At 41.5% G+C, this 15,838-nt stretch overlaps 1 protein-coding gene across 5 annotated transcripts in view; it reads right to left on the bottom strand.

Moving 5' to 3' along the window:
* The window catches only part of LOC6618538 (zwei Ig domain protein zig-8), a 134,741-nt gene that overhangs the window by 46,908 nt on the left and 71,995 nt on the right, over positions 1-15,838 (bottom strand). For all 5 annotated transcript variants that reach the window (XR_004362500.1, XM_032725392.1, XM_032725391.1 and 2 more), the window contains one exon: positions 889-1,004. Coding sequence is in view for 4 of the 5 variants with exons in the window: in XM_032725392.1 (XP_032581283.1) it covers positions 889-937 (49 nt within the window). In the remaining variant the exon portion in view is untranslated. The remainder of the gene's footprint in view (positions 1-888; positions 1,005-15,838) is intronic.

Genomic DNA, 15,838 nt, shown 5'->3' with positions numbered 1-15,838 from the left:
GAATTCCCCAAAAAGAACCAAATTAACTCGACACGGAAGTGGAAAGGCACGAACATCCAGCTAAGTCTGACTTTAATCAGACCAACAATTTCTTCTTCGTTGACATTTTATTGATTGCCTTCCTCCAACTCGAACATTAATTTCATCAAGGCGAAGGTGCTGGCTACCTCGAAAATTAAAAATACTAGAGAGTCAAATGTATCGTATTTTCACCTGTTACAAAAATCTTATTTAGATTTAAGTTAACAAAGAACTAGGCAGGATAACTGGGATGTAATTCTAATATAAGTGCAATCAATCGCAATCGAACTACTCAAATTTTAACGAGCATTCTGAATACTTGCACAAAAAACCGGGAATATGGCCTGTTGGCAATCCGAATCCCCTTCTTCTCCTGCAAATGTCGTCAGCTGAATGCTTTTCTGCTCAATTTGCAATTTGCGATGCGCTGAAATGCTGCTGCCTTTATTTTATCTCCATTTCTATTTGGAGTCCTGCTGCGATTCCTGCTTCGTGCCACGCCCACAATAATCAAAGCACGCTTACAGCTTGTTATTTTAAATTTCAGTTTATAAAATAGATGGCGGAGTTGATGATTTAAAACAATTTCTGCACGGGATGCTGCTGATGAAGCTGCAGTCGCGGATGCCCGAGCCAAACGAAATTGTTTTTACGTGCCGCGCATGCAAACGAGATTTTCCGTTCGAAGGAGGGGGCGTGGCATCTGCCGTCTGCGGCTCGAAAACGCACTACCAAAAACCCCTTACCCCCCGCCAATGAAACAGGTGTCCTTTTGCTCATTGCCCTGGGCCAAGAATTACCATCTCAATATACATATATTCAAGAGCCTACAAATGGGCGTTGGGAAATAGAAATACTCGAACTCACCTGCCAGCAGACACGAAATGCCCAGAAAAATGATCCAATGTGTCGACATCGTGGTGTTTGCTCACCTTATGTATGGCCAAGTCTGTTTGTGAGGAACGTAATTCGGTTTATGGTAGCTGGAAATGGAAGAAATATATATTAAATACATGTACAAGCAACTATTCATATTGGTAGGATCAAGTGATAATATTCTTCCTATTTAAGCTAAGCTTTAAATTTAAAACAAACATTGCCAATTAGATTTCAGCATGACATTTCGTATTCTTACAACCAAATTAGACGACCAACGAACCCATTTCTTGGCATTTTGGACAAATGAGCCCAGCGGCGGAGTGCAATTAAAAGCAAATCATGAACTACACCAACGGCCGAAAGTTCATAACCAGTTGAGACAGCAAAAACAGCAATATCCTGCAGTTGGCAAACAAACAAACTGACAAATGGACGAACAAGCAAACAAACAAAACCGGAAAACCGCAGACAAAAGTGTTGTTGCCCAGGAACTGCAAAACCGAAGCGCAACATAAAAATCCACTAAGGCAAATTGGTTTTGTTAACCAGCACAATGGGCACATTAACATCGCCCAGGACACACGGCAGCGCAGATATCCTGCAGCTCCGGGCTCTGTATGTGTGTGTGTGGATGCAAAGGATGTGTCGACAACAACAACAACAGCAGCAACAACAAGGGCATGCGACAATTAAAATTTTTGCGATTCTGTCGCAGCTCCCTGAATAATTTTGCCCACTTCACAAATGGAAGCGCAATGCGCGCAATTGTTTTTATTAAAATATAGTACATGCAGTTGATGAAAAATAGTCAAGCTTCTAAAAAAAAAGTAATGATTCCAAACTAAGAACTTTAATCTTCATTAAAATATATTACGAACGATTAGTTCATGAATATTAGTCCGGAAATACTTTACGCAATCATTATTGCTATTCTATAGTTATAATTCAAATGTAATAAATGGTAATAATGTAATGAAAATATAGTTTGGTATTATATCACTCCGTTTTTTGTAAGTGCAGCGAAGCTGGAGCAGCAGGGGAATTTTGGTGCTTTCGTTAACTAAAAATTATGAACTCCATCTTGCTCGGGGAGCATTGGCACATTTTAGAAAGTTTTTTGCTCATTACACGGCTTGATTTCATTTAGCCGGTCGGTCGACTGTCGAGCGGTCGAGAGGGGGAAGCCCCGTAAATTAGATGAGATAATAAGCCGGGTCAGTCGCTGCAGCTGGGAAGTCACTGTGCAGTTGTGTTGGCTCAAAGGATGCAGCTGTGGAGCTGCAGGTCCCGGCGTGTCCTGGCTGCCTGCATCGTTGGTCATCTTAATTAGGCGCAAAAGGGCAAGCTGCGAAATGAAAATGCAAAAGGGTTCACGAACCAAAAGGGCCACCAACCAGCACAGTCAAGGACCAAAACGGTGGAGCCGAGCGAGTCCTGTCAAAGGCAAACAATTGGGGTCAAATCAAAGCGCAGAGCATCGCCAGGCACGATCTCAACAAGCAGCAGATCGTACATCCAAATATCCATCCATTTAAGATATAATTTAAATTGCATCGTTTTGGATACAACTGGTGGTGCTAATTACCCAATATTAACATTTCGCATGTCCTTGTCTATTCATTCATACGCAATTCATTGAACGCAAATTAGAAAAGTTTTTGAATTGGAGGATTGTTTTAATCCTGCACTTCAGGAGGTCCTGGACGGCTGAGAAGCTATCGCCAAACACTTCGACGCAGATGAACAAAGTTTAGTAAACAAAAATATTGGCAGAAAGTTCTACAAATCGAAGCTCTTTGTCACGAATTAGGGTAATCATCCATCGAGACGTATTTCTGAACATTGGTGAGGCAATAATTAAGTAGCGTTAACCTTGAATCCTAATAAACAGCTGGGTCTGAATTTCTTTGCAGCTTACGACAATTAGTCAGTAGCCATGTAGGTCCAATTTCCACAGGGAACCATCTGTCCCAATCCAAATGTAAATCCAAATTCAGAGGATTTTCCTGCTTGGCCACTCAAGAATTTGTACGCCCTTTGTACCTCGATCGTTTTGGAGTTCCCCAGCTGATTGGACCGACAATATTAATGATTGTTACACTCTCTTTTTACCTGACTTCTTGGCACTTTGATAGCCACTTGGAGAACACCAAGACTTGAGCCACCATATTATTCTATAATTTAATTGGCATGGCGAACACAGTGTTTGAGTTCGTAAGAAATTACAAAGAAGTGGTCATAAGTCATCACGAGATTGGCATTGAGTAGCGGAGCTTTTCATCGTTTTCCCTTCGGACATTTCTGACTAAGCTGTATTTATGGGCGATCCAAGGGCGCAGAACCCCTTGTCAGAGTTATGTTAATACAATTTCGCATGCAAAAGATAAAGGCGAAAGAAAAAGGTTGGGGAACGCGGATTGCTTCCATTTAATCAAAGTTAATTGAGAGCGTTTGCCAATTGGCGTTAACTTTACCGCTTTGACAGGCGAATAGAAATCGGGCGGGGGGACGGGGTGAAAGTGGGTGAAAGGAGCTGAAGAACAGGGGAATATGTACGTACATATATAGGGATGGTCATCCCCAAACGACTGACCACAGGATTTTTCACGCGAATCGACTCTGCACTGCGTGAATTCCTCTTTTCTTATATATACATATATATTTTTTTTTTGTTGGTGGAGTAAAACTTTTCAATGTTTTCCCTTTGTGACCCCTCACTTTTTTGGGGCGAGAACATTGAAATTAGATTAAAATGTTGAGGCAAATACAAAATGGCTGCCACTTGAAGGTGTGGGAGTAAATTCGAATTTCATTAAAACAATATCAGGCGAAATGCTTTGCTTTGCTCCTCGTTTTTTCCATACCTTCTCCGTAATATTTTTTTTCTTTATTTGCGAGTGAGAAAAGTTGGCCACGAATTTGAAAGTTCGATTAGGGGTTAGGGTTAGCCATTCGTGGAATTGGTCGAAATATATACATTTTGAGGGATTACCGTGGGCCGATGGCATTCCTCGCCGCACGCCAAATAATTGTACTTTGTTATCGCCTCACTCGGAAAAATTGAAATAAAGTCGCTTCAATTATTATGTAAATTTCAATTAGCATTTTAGTTATATTAATGTCCATAAAACACTTTTTTCAGCTCATTAAAAAATGTAAAAGTATTAATGGGAAAGGAATTTATTTGCAATACATTTAACTGACATTTATCATTAACTTTAGATTGCTACATAGTTTTAGACACCTTTTTTAATTAATAAATTCAATTGTTATCAGAAGTGAAGGGAATATATATTAATACATGTTCTAAGCCCTTTGGTTATTTATTCATTTTAATTCACAATTCATTCATAAAAATAGCTCATAAAATGAGATCCATATTAGTTAAAACTACTCGCTACTCGCATTTTCGCTCAGTGCACATACTCGCCACTCTTTGTATTTACACAGTTCGTGTGAATGAACTTGGCTGCCTGGCTGACTGTACCGGAGCCCCCTTCGTCCTGCACCACCACTTTTCCACGGGGCTTGGCTTTGGCCGGCGCCATTTATCATGCGAATCCCAGGAGAGTGCTCAAAGCAATGAAATTAAAAGCTGAATTGTTATTTTTGCCCGCTTTTGCCTTTTTGCCGTATTTTCTTTTTTTTCTCAAGTCCAAAGCAGCGAAGGACGAGAAGAAAGCGCCTGGAGCCAGAACTGGAGCCGGAGCCCTTTGGCCGGACTGCAATGATTGGCATTTATGGGCGCCCATTTCAGTCCGCCAGGAGCGGTTGCATTCCACGCGGGTGGGGCAACCGCGTGAGTTATGGGAAAAAGGGGCATCATACTTGGGGCTCTCGTCACCGCCTAATTGGCTTTTAATTTTGTGTGTGGGCGCATTACTTTTCATTACGATTAGAGGCATTAATTAAATTCCTCTCGCTGGCAAATGGCAAATAAAATTCGAAATAGCAGGGTGAATTTTACAAGCCAAATTTGACATTTTAATGCTTTGCGACATGTGCGCGCGCAAAAATAGCTTCTGGCTAAGTATTAATTCCCCCCTTTTGCCAAAAGGATTACACAAGCGCCACACCCACGCGTCTTTCGAGAAAATTGTGGGCTATAAATATCGAGTTACATTTTTGTGGCCCTCCTTAAATTCTTTTCCCCACTCATATTCCGCTGATATCTCGGCGTTTGTGTGTATGATATTAAGAAAACATTAAAATCACATTTTTATTAGATTACGAGGCCATCAGAAGGGGTGGGGGACTCTCCAAATCAGATGGAGATGAAAGATCGCCAACTCCACGAGTCGATGGTTGCACTTTTGCCGGCGATACAATTAGACAATCAATCAGGAGAGCCCCAGCCAATTGGAGCGCAACGAGGCGTATACGTAACACGCCACTCGAGTTCCCGGGAAAACTGCTAGCACTCACACACTCATGGCCAGATAGAGGAAAAGTTTTCCCCATTTCCACGGCCGGATAAGTGAACAAAACTTAATTGAAATCAATACAAAATGCAATTTAATTCGCCCTTCTGCAGGTCACAAAAACCCACGCGCACACACACACAGACACTTTTGCCCGCTAGCATAGTTTTGCACATGCATTGCATACTTTGAGGCGCCGTTAGTTTATGATTATTCGAGGGGGGGGTAGTGGGTTAAATGGCGGGGACAAGGATGTGAAAGGATGCCCCGGTGCTCGAGGAAGTTGTAAAGTGGGTTACAGCCAGAAAAAGCTGAGCAAAATAAAAACTCTGGATATGGCAGCATTGCAGCGAAAGCGTTGAGTTTAAGGATGGCAGTATGCTCATTGCCTCAAGAAGGATAAGAGCTTTATTATCTCCTTGCTGGCACTTTGCGATGCCTTGGCAAGGGAATACAGATCGCTATTCCGGCAGAAAGTGTCTTGATCCATGCTACATAAGGCATACAGTCAATTAAATATTTTAAATACGATATTGGCTGACATACCATACTTAAACAAAAATTGCATTTTTTCAACACAATATTGAGCATAAGATGGGCTTTGCTTGGAAGTTACTTATGTCTGCAGCCACAAGTAACTTCAAGTAAATCCTTATGTCCCATTTAATTGTAGTCCTTGTTACTATCTAGTATCCTTTTACAGTTGTCTGCATCGAGGGGTATGTAAGTCAAGTGCTTGTCGTTAAGCTGAATTTGATTGTTTCTGTTGCTCGGGGAGCTCGCTTGGCCAACTGAAGGCGAAATCACGTTGAAAACCCAGGTGTTTTCGGGGATGGTGCGGTAAATGTAATGCAAGCAACTTTCTTATTCTTCGCCTTTTGTTTTTACCTACTGTTGACCGGGACAAATATACAAAAAAAAAAAAAAAACAAAAAGTGGGGAAAAAAAATAATAGAGAAACCAAGTACACGCGACGCCTTTTGTGTGTTGAGTTTTCTTCTGCCAATTGCATGTGCGAGGAAAATGGAAAAGCGTTCACGGCGTTCAGGGGGCGGTGGCGGAGCTGGGGGCGTGGCATGTCTACGACAGTTCAGTTTATTATGTCAGGGGAGCGACAAAATAGAAGGGAGTGCAATTGCGAGTGGGAGTGGCAGACTGAATAGTGTTTAGCTGTCGACTAAAAAAGACATTTTCCTGCTCACTTTGCGGTTAAGCACACAATACCCAAACCCGAGTCCCCTCTCTATTTTTTTGTTAGGTTGATCCAAAAACCACCCACAATCACCCCCTCACCCCCACTTTCGAAACGAGAAAACGCATTTTATGGCATTCAAATCGTAATGATTTTGCGCTTTTCTCCATGTTCTTTCCCCAACAATTCTCCACAAATGTGCGGCCAAGTTGGCAGAAAATTGCACTCTCTGCATTTGTGTGTGTGTGTCAGTGTGCCAGAGTGTGCGTGTATGTGTGTGACTGCGTGTCATTGGATTTTCATTTGGTGCGCGCCTGGAAAATTTCAAAGGCAGCTACAATGAGGATGGGAGTATGGCGATGACTAGGATGCGGATGACGAGGACGTCAGCAGCTGCCTCATCATTGTGTTCGCAGCACACAAATGCTGGATGGATGGACAACTGGCTAACAGGGAAAAGGGAGCTGGTTAAGGAGCATAACATCGGGCCAGACATCCAGGGGGTCAAAGCGAGATGGCTGGCTCTTTCATGGCCCATTGATAAATAGACCGTTTAGCCGACTCCTAACCAGCACTCCTTCCTCAGCCGATTCCGCAGAGAGACCCTTGCGTCGTGTAATGCATATCCAATTAAAATGTTAAGCCCGATGGCTTCCAATTCGACTTCAAAGAAATGCGAAGCCAGCAGAAATCGAGAAACGAAAAGACTGGCTCCTAATGATGGACCTAGAAGACTACCAAAAATGGTTATTTGGCATAGTATGGCAACGTACTAATGTATAATCATATGAATTAAGTGGCGAATGCACCAAATTGTAGATGTAATGTCCTGGGTCACCTGATTTCATATTCAATTGCATGATGCAACAAGCTTTACAATTCTATTGAAGCGATTCAATATATATATATGTAGGAAGATAAAATAAACCATAATTTGAAAATCATTTACATCTTTTCCACAAACTCTCTTGCAGTTATTCATCCAGATGCTTATATGCAAATATAAATGAACGGAAAAATAACACGTTTCAACTCTAAACGTGGGAAATTGGAAATGCAGTTCACGTCCACGCTGCGTATGCGCAATTTTCATAATTGAGTAAACGCACCTCTTGCTAATAAACAGTTAAGCGAAAATGTGAATATCAAAGGTAAAGACATTAATTTAACTTCCACTAGAAGCACTTTCAATTAATTATAATTATTCATTGGTATTTGAAAATCCTTAACCATTTCCTGGAATATTCTCCATTAAAGCAGTATCGATGACAATGGTGTCTTATTTCCCGTAGGGATTATTTGGCTAGTGATTATGAGCTGCCAATTTTCCGGCTAAATACATTTTGCTGAATTACTCAGAATCAATGCGACGTGGCCGGTAGGAAAGATAAGGCCCAGCTCATATTGTCTTAGACAATACCTCCTACCGCCTCCCCAAAGTCTGAAAGACTCGTACATCTATAGTATATCCTATCCCATTCGCATATCGCCCATCTATCTCTTTGTGTGCATATGCAAATTACTCGCACATATTTATTCACACACACACACACATACACACGTGTACCCTGGCATATAAAGTGGCATTTTTGCAAATGATGGAACCGGGCTTAATGTGGGGAAAAATCAAAATAGTCAGGCAAGCGAGAAGAATATAAGACAAGGACACAAAGCCTTTTGTGTGCCACAATAAACTATTTTTTATTGCCGTTGGAAGAGATGGGACAGCTGTGTAGGTTGGGATTTTGAGAGGTTGGGGTTGGGGTTGGACTGGAGGCTTGAGGGGGTCTACAGGAAAGGTGCTGTCCGTTTGTCCGCCTTTTCTGCCACATCTCCTTGTTCGTTTCCTCACCCCAGAGTTCGTTTCTCTCGCTGCGTTGTCGACCGCATAAAAGTTTTTCAATTAAGTGCCATGCCCTACTTTGGACTTTTTGCTGAAGCCAACCCACACACACACTCACACACTCACCCCTCACATATACACACACACACACTCGGCGAACAGGACTCTGCCACAGACGGACGAACATACACGCGCGTGGCATTGCTGCATGCATAATGCGACTGCTAAAAGCGTCGCCAGCATCGCTGTCGTTACCGTTACCGTCGCTGCGTAAGTGGAACGCACGTTCAGAAATCCACTGCCCAGCCACCCACCCCCACTTTCCAATTCCATTTCCATTTCCACATTTTCCCCCACTCCGAATTCCAGGAAAGCAGCTCGCTCGGATTGCAGATTCAATTCCCATAAAAATATCCCAAGGCGCTGTGAATGTATTAACAGAATCATAAACAATCGGGTTGCTCGCTTATAGCAAGAATAAACAATCAGAATGGATCGTACTAATAAAAAATATCTAAACAATTTAATTTTTAAACTGCAGTCTCAATAAACTAAATATTTGGTTGGTCTAAGTTTAAGTAATTAATTATATAAAAGGTTATATTCTAACACCTTTCCTCCCAGTCTGAACCCTTTTCTTTTCATTGAGAATTGATGTAGAAAAAATTTGGGAAATAGAAAGGACATTTGCATCCTACGTTTTAATATGCGTAAAGCGAATGGCAACAAAGGAGGCGATGAAGAGCAAGGACCATAGCAAAACGAGTGAAGAAAACACAAAAAACGAGCAGTTTTTTTTTGCTGCAGCTGAGCAATTTTCATTAAATACGAAGAAAAGCGGGGAACAATGCGAAGAGTTACCAGTTGATGATGAAGTCGAAGAAGAACAACCGAGATGGCACAATTTTAAGCAACTGCAAAACAAATACGTGACATATTCGTAGCCCCAGCTCACTCACACAGACACACAGATACTCACGCACACGGGCGCACATCAAACGCTTTTAATGAAGTAGCAACGCTTTGTTACACATTTCTGCATTATTTTTTCCCCCTGCTGTTCATGTGTTGGTTACAATTTTGGTTGGCTTCTCCCAAAAATCCTTTCCCTTTATCACGTTACTTAACTGCAATATCTAAAGTTTAATTAAAACTTCAATAAAAGAGATTTAGACACCCTAACAAGAGTAAAGACTCATTAATCATGAGAAACCTGTAAAGATAGTTTAATACAAAATTCTGAATTTAAGTACTCAACTTCCGGAATAGTTTTTCAACTGCAAACCACAACCATCTTGTTAAAATATTATAAAATAATTGTTTCCAAAAGCCAGCAGGCTTTCTTGAATAATGAAAACATAAGTTTTGGCAATGAAATAATTAAATTCCATATGAAAATACCATGTAAATTTATTCTATAATTTCACAGAATTTTTCAGTTGCCCCCAGCAACTTTCCGGTTTTGGTTTTTCGCTCAGGAGTCGTTTTTTTCCTCCATTGCCCGAACATTTTTGCTTTTGGTTTTGTTTTTGGGTTTTTGTCTTTGAATTTTCCTTATGCCACTCATTTCTATCTAGCTTGGGTTATTTTGCTGTATTTAATTTGGCCAACGCTTGAACTTCAATCAGTAAACATAACGTGCACGCATTCTGTGGTCTACTCCGAGCTCCCAGTAGCAGTACCAGCACCCCAGCGCATCTGGAGCCACATCTACATCCATGTATCCACATCCACATCCCCCATTGGTTCGCTGCAGGCAGTCAAACAAGGACAGCAGCCACAATCAACTTCAATAACTTAGACACACACGCAGGAAGGAAGAATGGAAGCAGGGAGTGGATCCTGCCGTGCGGTGGGGAAGGGGGGTGGCAGGACTAGGACTAGGAGTTCCTGCCCCCTGGCATGCATGTTTATATTAGTTACGGGCCATAACAACTAAAGGGGAGTGGAAAACTTTGTCCGGCAACTCCGGACGAAGACTTGATTTAAGTTCAGTCAAACACGGTGAAAACTGTTGCCGGCTCTTAGGCGCCTCCGTCTCTGATTGACTAACAACTGATTGGGAGGCGTAAAAAAGAGGCTCCGTTTCCTGGCCAACTGGTACCCACACACACACACACGGGTAAATACACATGCAGAGTGTCCTTGAGCCTGCCACGTGAAATGATTAAAACACACGCACAAAGGATTGCGCCGCTCGAAACAGAAACATTTTCTTCGGCACCGCAAGCACAGCACTTGGCTCTCTAACCGAAATCCATTCAGCAAACTAAACCAAACCAATTTGAAGTGAAAACCTCTATTCAGAACTCACACACACACACACTCGCACTTACCAACATCCTTACATCCCAGCCCATCCTTTAGCCATTGATTATAATACGCGCCGGCTCTTAGTCTTTCATCATGTTTTGCCACCTCTTGCGGTCGGGAAGTGAATGTGAATGTGTGGCAGTGGCAGTGGAATTGGGAGGTGGAAAGTGTTCGGCGAATCCTGAAGCCGGCGTCTTATATGCAAATTTGATTTAACCCGCACAAAGTGGAATAATAAATACAAATCTCAAACACGATCTATTGGGAAAACTCTTTAGGAAAGCCAGCCGCACAGAAAACAACGCGGGCTTATCGTACACAGAGAAAAACTAGTGCTTAGTTAGTATCAATAAATAATGCAATAAATAAATTGTAAATATATGCTTAAAAGTAGTTTCTTAGTAATTCAGATACCAATGATACCAAGTGTATATATTACTTTTATAAAACTTCAACTTCGGTATATTTCTTTGAAATTTCAAATAAATTACCAGGATAAAATGTTTGCTCTGCACCCCGTTTACTTCCTGATATGTGTGTCCTAAAAATGATGGAAATTTTCACATCCGTTTAATGCGAATACCTGTGACATTACTTTCCATTCTCGTTTTTTTTCCTTTCTTTCGCTTCTGCGAAAGGAATATCCATCATTGGAGGGCATTGCGGAGTCGTGGCTGCAAACATTTATGTATATATCTCAGATTCCAGTTTGTTTCTGTATAGAAATTTGATTTTCATAAGCTGACTCACGTGCCACGTCAAATGGCTTATGGATGTGTGTGCGGGCTTGTCGATTTTTGCCTTACCATCCTGGCACGCACGCCCGCATATGCCGCGAGATTGAGTTGGATCCTGGATTCAGGACTCAGGACTCAGGAATCGGGAATCGGGATTCTGGGCTTGGTATTTTCGGGGTGGCCACGCATGAATTAAGCCAAAGATATGTTTGACAGGCAATATTTTCTATACCTAGACACGTCCTCCCACACACACACACACACACACACACCTTTACCGAGGGCACGTAATGCATTTGCATGGCGCCAGCACAGGAGCTTAAAATTATGCAGCATGCTTTTAGGGGCAACGGAATATGCTTTTAGTATCGATGCTGGCCAAAAGGGAACCGAAACAGGTGCGTAATAAAACAGCAAATAAAGTATCCGCACTCGAGATTCGAGGTTGTGAATATGCACGAGCAGCAATAGATGGAGCATGCATATGCATTCACAATACAGATGCGGGGGATTCAGTTGTCCGAGTGCTGGACTTATCACTCACTTAAACTCAAGCCCCACCCACTCAACCCTACTCACCGCCCATACATTTTTCCCACTTTTCCCCAAAAGGTTAGCAACTAATCTACGTGCATGTATTTTCCACATTCAGGTGACAATTCCCGAGCTGAATGCATGCTCACATGCGAATTTAAATGTAGAACGCCTGCCTGCGGGCTGGCAATTAAATTAAGTCTCCAAAAATAACGCCGGCGAGTACTGAAAATATGATAGATGATGATGAGTGCAATTTCAATTAAAAAACTGCATTTTCAGCCAGCCAACCAGCCAGCCCCGCCGCGAATGTATTCTATTTTCGCATGCATTCACATTTTGCACATCCACCCACCGAATTCGATTTTAATTTTCTTTTGGTTGCCGCCGCATTTGGTGGCATACTGCCAAAGGATATTTTAATCCTATGCAAAAAGCAAAAAGGGGGTGTTGCGATTTTATGCCGTGGCAGGCAGCTCAATTAACTGACATTAAGTGACTGGGCGGGGGAAATCTTTTTCGGCATTGAAATCCAATACGTGGCACATAACGAAATAAAGTCGAAAAAAGAGGATTTTCATTAGAAAAACATTACAGCCTATTTATGTTACTTGTTTAGTAATGTGACGCAATAGGAGATTATTTATTTTTAATATAAAATTTGCTATAAATAAATATAGAGTAATATTTATCAGAACAATTTAAGGAGCGACAGGACATCATCTAAATCAATAGTTCTTTCTTTTTTTTTTGTACGGAATTTTGTTTACAGCTCAGTATTGCGCAGTAAAAAAATATAGTTTCTTTTTCTCGGAAGGTCAGGACAGCCCTCATTGCAAAGAAATACACATTTTCCAGCGTGTAGCACCACCCGCACCACAGCACCACCCGCATCGCACCACCGCAAGGAAACCCAGCGAAAGTGACAGCACAAGTGACATTTCAATGATTTCGCTGTCAGTCAGTCAGTCAGTCAGCCAGTCTGTCGCTCTGTCCTTGCCGTCTGTCATTCAGGCACTCAGTGTCTGAAGATTTCGTGGTCGTGTGGCTCTGTGGATGGGGGCGTGGCAGGAGGTGGGATGAGACAAACGGCTGTCACGCAATGGCGGCTCAAAACAACAACTAAACTAGAATTGAAGGGAGCTGCTGGAAAAGTGCTAACCACAGCAGAACTGCGGGGCAAGAAAACCATCAAACGGCTGTCGAAATGGCAAACGTTGTTTTTATCAGTTTCGAAAAGGCAGCGGTGGCGAAAATAAAACACAAATAGATATATAGCTACCGCTTTTGGTTTTCTTATTCTGGCGCAGCAGGCAAAAACTTGTCTGAGATGGAAAAATGGAATCTGGGTAGTGGAATGACCAGATCAGCTTTGGCAATTAGTGTTTATTGGCAAGGTCTCCATAAAATATTAAAATACACATTCATTATTTCTATTGATATATATAGATAGATTCTATATAGATATTGATATGCCGCAGCAGGTGGAGCTTCCTCCATATGCTAATTAGTCATTGAGTAGCTTTGATCCCCTGTAAGCGGCTTGTATCGCATGTGAGCTCGTGTATCACTCAGTGCTTTGTGTGTGGGGAAAATCTATGGGAAAATGTATGTAATGAATAGAAAATGTATTAAAAACTAATTAGAAAACAGCCACGGGGCGTGGCACTGAGTGTCTCATTACGGCCATCAGCCAGGTGAAAGTTTCAGTTCAGTTCAATAATTATGGCATGGAAACTGAAGGTGCGAGCAAGTTCGTCCTTTGCTCCCCCTTTTAAAACTATCCACCTTTTCCAATTTTAATTGTTATAATTCACTAAAAACTATTTGTTTTGAGCATACTATTTAATAAATAAAAATAGCAAAAAGCCATTTGAGATTGCCTGACTGCATTTATTTTAATTGAATTCATAAACAAATTTTGTGTTTTTTAATCATTAAACAGTTTAAAAATGCCAAAAATTCTCATGAATTTGTAGAAACAAGTTTTCTCTACATTTTCAATACGTTTTATAACCATTTAATGAGCTTTAACTAACTTTTTGCTAAAAGTCCTCTGAAAATTGCTTATGCCACGGAATTTAGAAGAATTTTGTATTTCCATAAAAGTGACAAGCGCCTTTAAGCTTCTTAGGGAAACTTATCAAACATCAAAGTACAAATATTGGGCATTTTACAAATAATAAATATTTTTATGCAGATTTAATAGTTCACTTTACATGGTCATGTCAACTATTTCTCTTATACTTCTATGAAAATAAATAAGCTATCTTTTTGCAATTGATGTGAAAACGTAAAAGTTTTACAGCACCATTGAAATCTTCTAAGGTCCTTAATAAGTTGATTACTTTTGATTCAACTTGAGCATATAGTTCAGTGCAAAAAGTTTGGCCTTTGCTCCATGAACTCGCTCTCCATCTTGAGTTCTTTTGTTCTGTTTCTTAGTTTCCATTTCAATCATCTTTAGTTGACGCCTTCTGATTTGTCTAATGCAGAGCAAACACACACACGCACACAGCTTAAGGACAGCATGGCTATTAGTCGACCGGCAAGGACGACACACATACGCCCCGTTGCCGAGTTTGTTTTTCGAGTTGTGCACTTTCGTTTAATAGACACTCTTCACTTGGTGCCATCCTCCATTCGGCTCGATCTCGTCCTTTTGGCAGTGCCTGGCCATATTTTAACTTAATTAACTTGCAACTATTTAAGTGAACAACACAAGTGGCTCGTTTTCGTGTCCTTCGCCCCCCACTAGCTCGCCCAAGGATATTTCTCATTTCTGGCTGTGTGAGAAATCTGGCTCTCCGGGTCGCCTGCTCCTTGGCACACTCAATGACTACAAATTGCGGTCATCAGAGAAAGCGGAGAAAGGTGTTGCAGGAGGAGCAGAGCCGCCAGACCTAAAGGTAGAAATAGGAAATAGGAGATTTCGTTTGTCACGTTCCAATGGGGAGAACAGGAGAAAGTCGAAAGCCGAGATGGAGAACTAGAGAACTGGAGAACTGGAGAAAGGTGGAGGTAAGACCATCAGTGCCATGTTCTATGAAGCCAAGGCACGTATGGTAGCGGTGCCACTCCCCCATTTACCCGCCCCATCCACTTTTCCGCTAGTTTTCCGCCCGTCGGCTTCTCGTCTTGCCCTTTTTCGCCTGGCGATTGCCACTGCGATTTGTATAAAATTACAATTTCATTTGAAGCCAGAGCCCGTGAATTGAGGTCGATAGAAGGCCTCTATCTCTGACTGTTCGTCTATATATATATATATATATATATATATATATATATATATATACATTTCTATATATCCTTCTCTCTTGCTATCGCCATCTCTGTTCCTTCCCAGTGGCTTTTGCTTCTGTAGTATTTATGCCTGGTAAGTGGAGAACATAAGCTATGTGGGATCTCTAAGCTCTTAATCTCTGATTCCTTGGGCATCTACAATGGTTAAGTATTATTGAATAGACCTCGTATTATATTGATAATTCCTAATTTTTTTCTTAAAAATTCAATTATAATGCCATAAAGGAGCATTTCGCAGTCGATCTTGAAGTAATGGCAAAATTAACAGATTTTCATTTCCTTAAGCGCTGATTTTGCTCCGCGGGTGCAGATGCAGTAACTCAAGTCGAATCCACAGCTCATTATCCGACTGCCACCCGACTTTGCCCCCTGTCCAACCCTTACCATTGTCAATTGCAATTCTCTTAATTAGTTTCTGATGCTGGTGCGTTTCTCTGTTTTTCGTACTTGGCTGGGGTCCTTGAGCAACCCGGAATGCCAGGATCCCTGAATCTTGGTCCCCTGGCTGTCCTTCTGCTGTTTTTGGCATTTTCGTTCGACTTTCGCTGATGTAATTTTCTGCTTGTTACGTTTCATTCGCTCTTTTTTCTCATTT

This window comes from Drosophila sechellia, chromosome X (genome assembly GCF_004382195.2).
Source record: "Drosophila sechellia strain sech25 chromosome X, ASM438219v1, whole genome shotgun sequence".
In the NCBI taxonomy this organism is placed as follows: Eukaryota; Metazoa; Arthropoda; class Insecta; order Diptera; family Drosophilidae; genus Drosophila; species Drosophila sechellia.
This window is presented reverse-complemented; position numbering and strand designations above follow the sequence as displayed.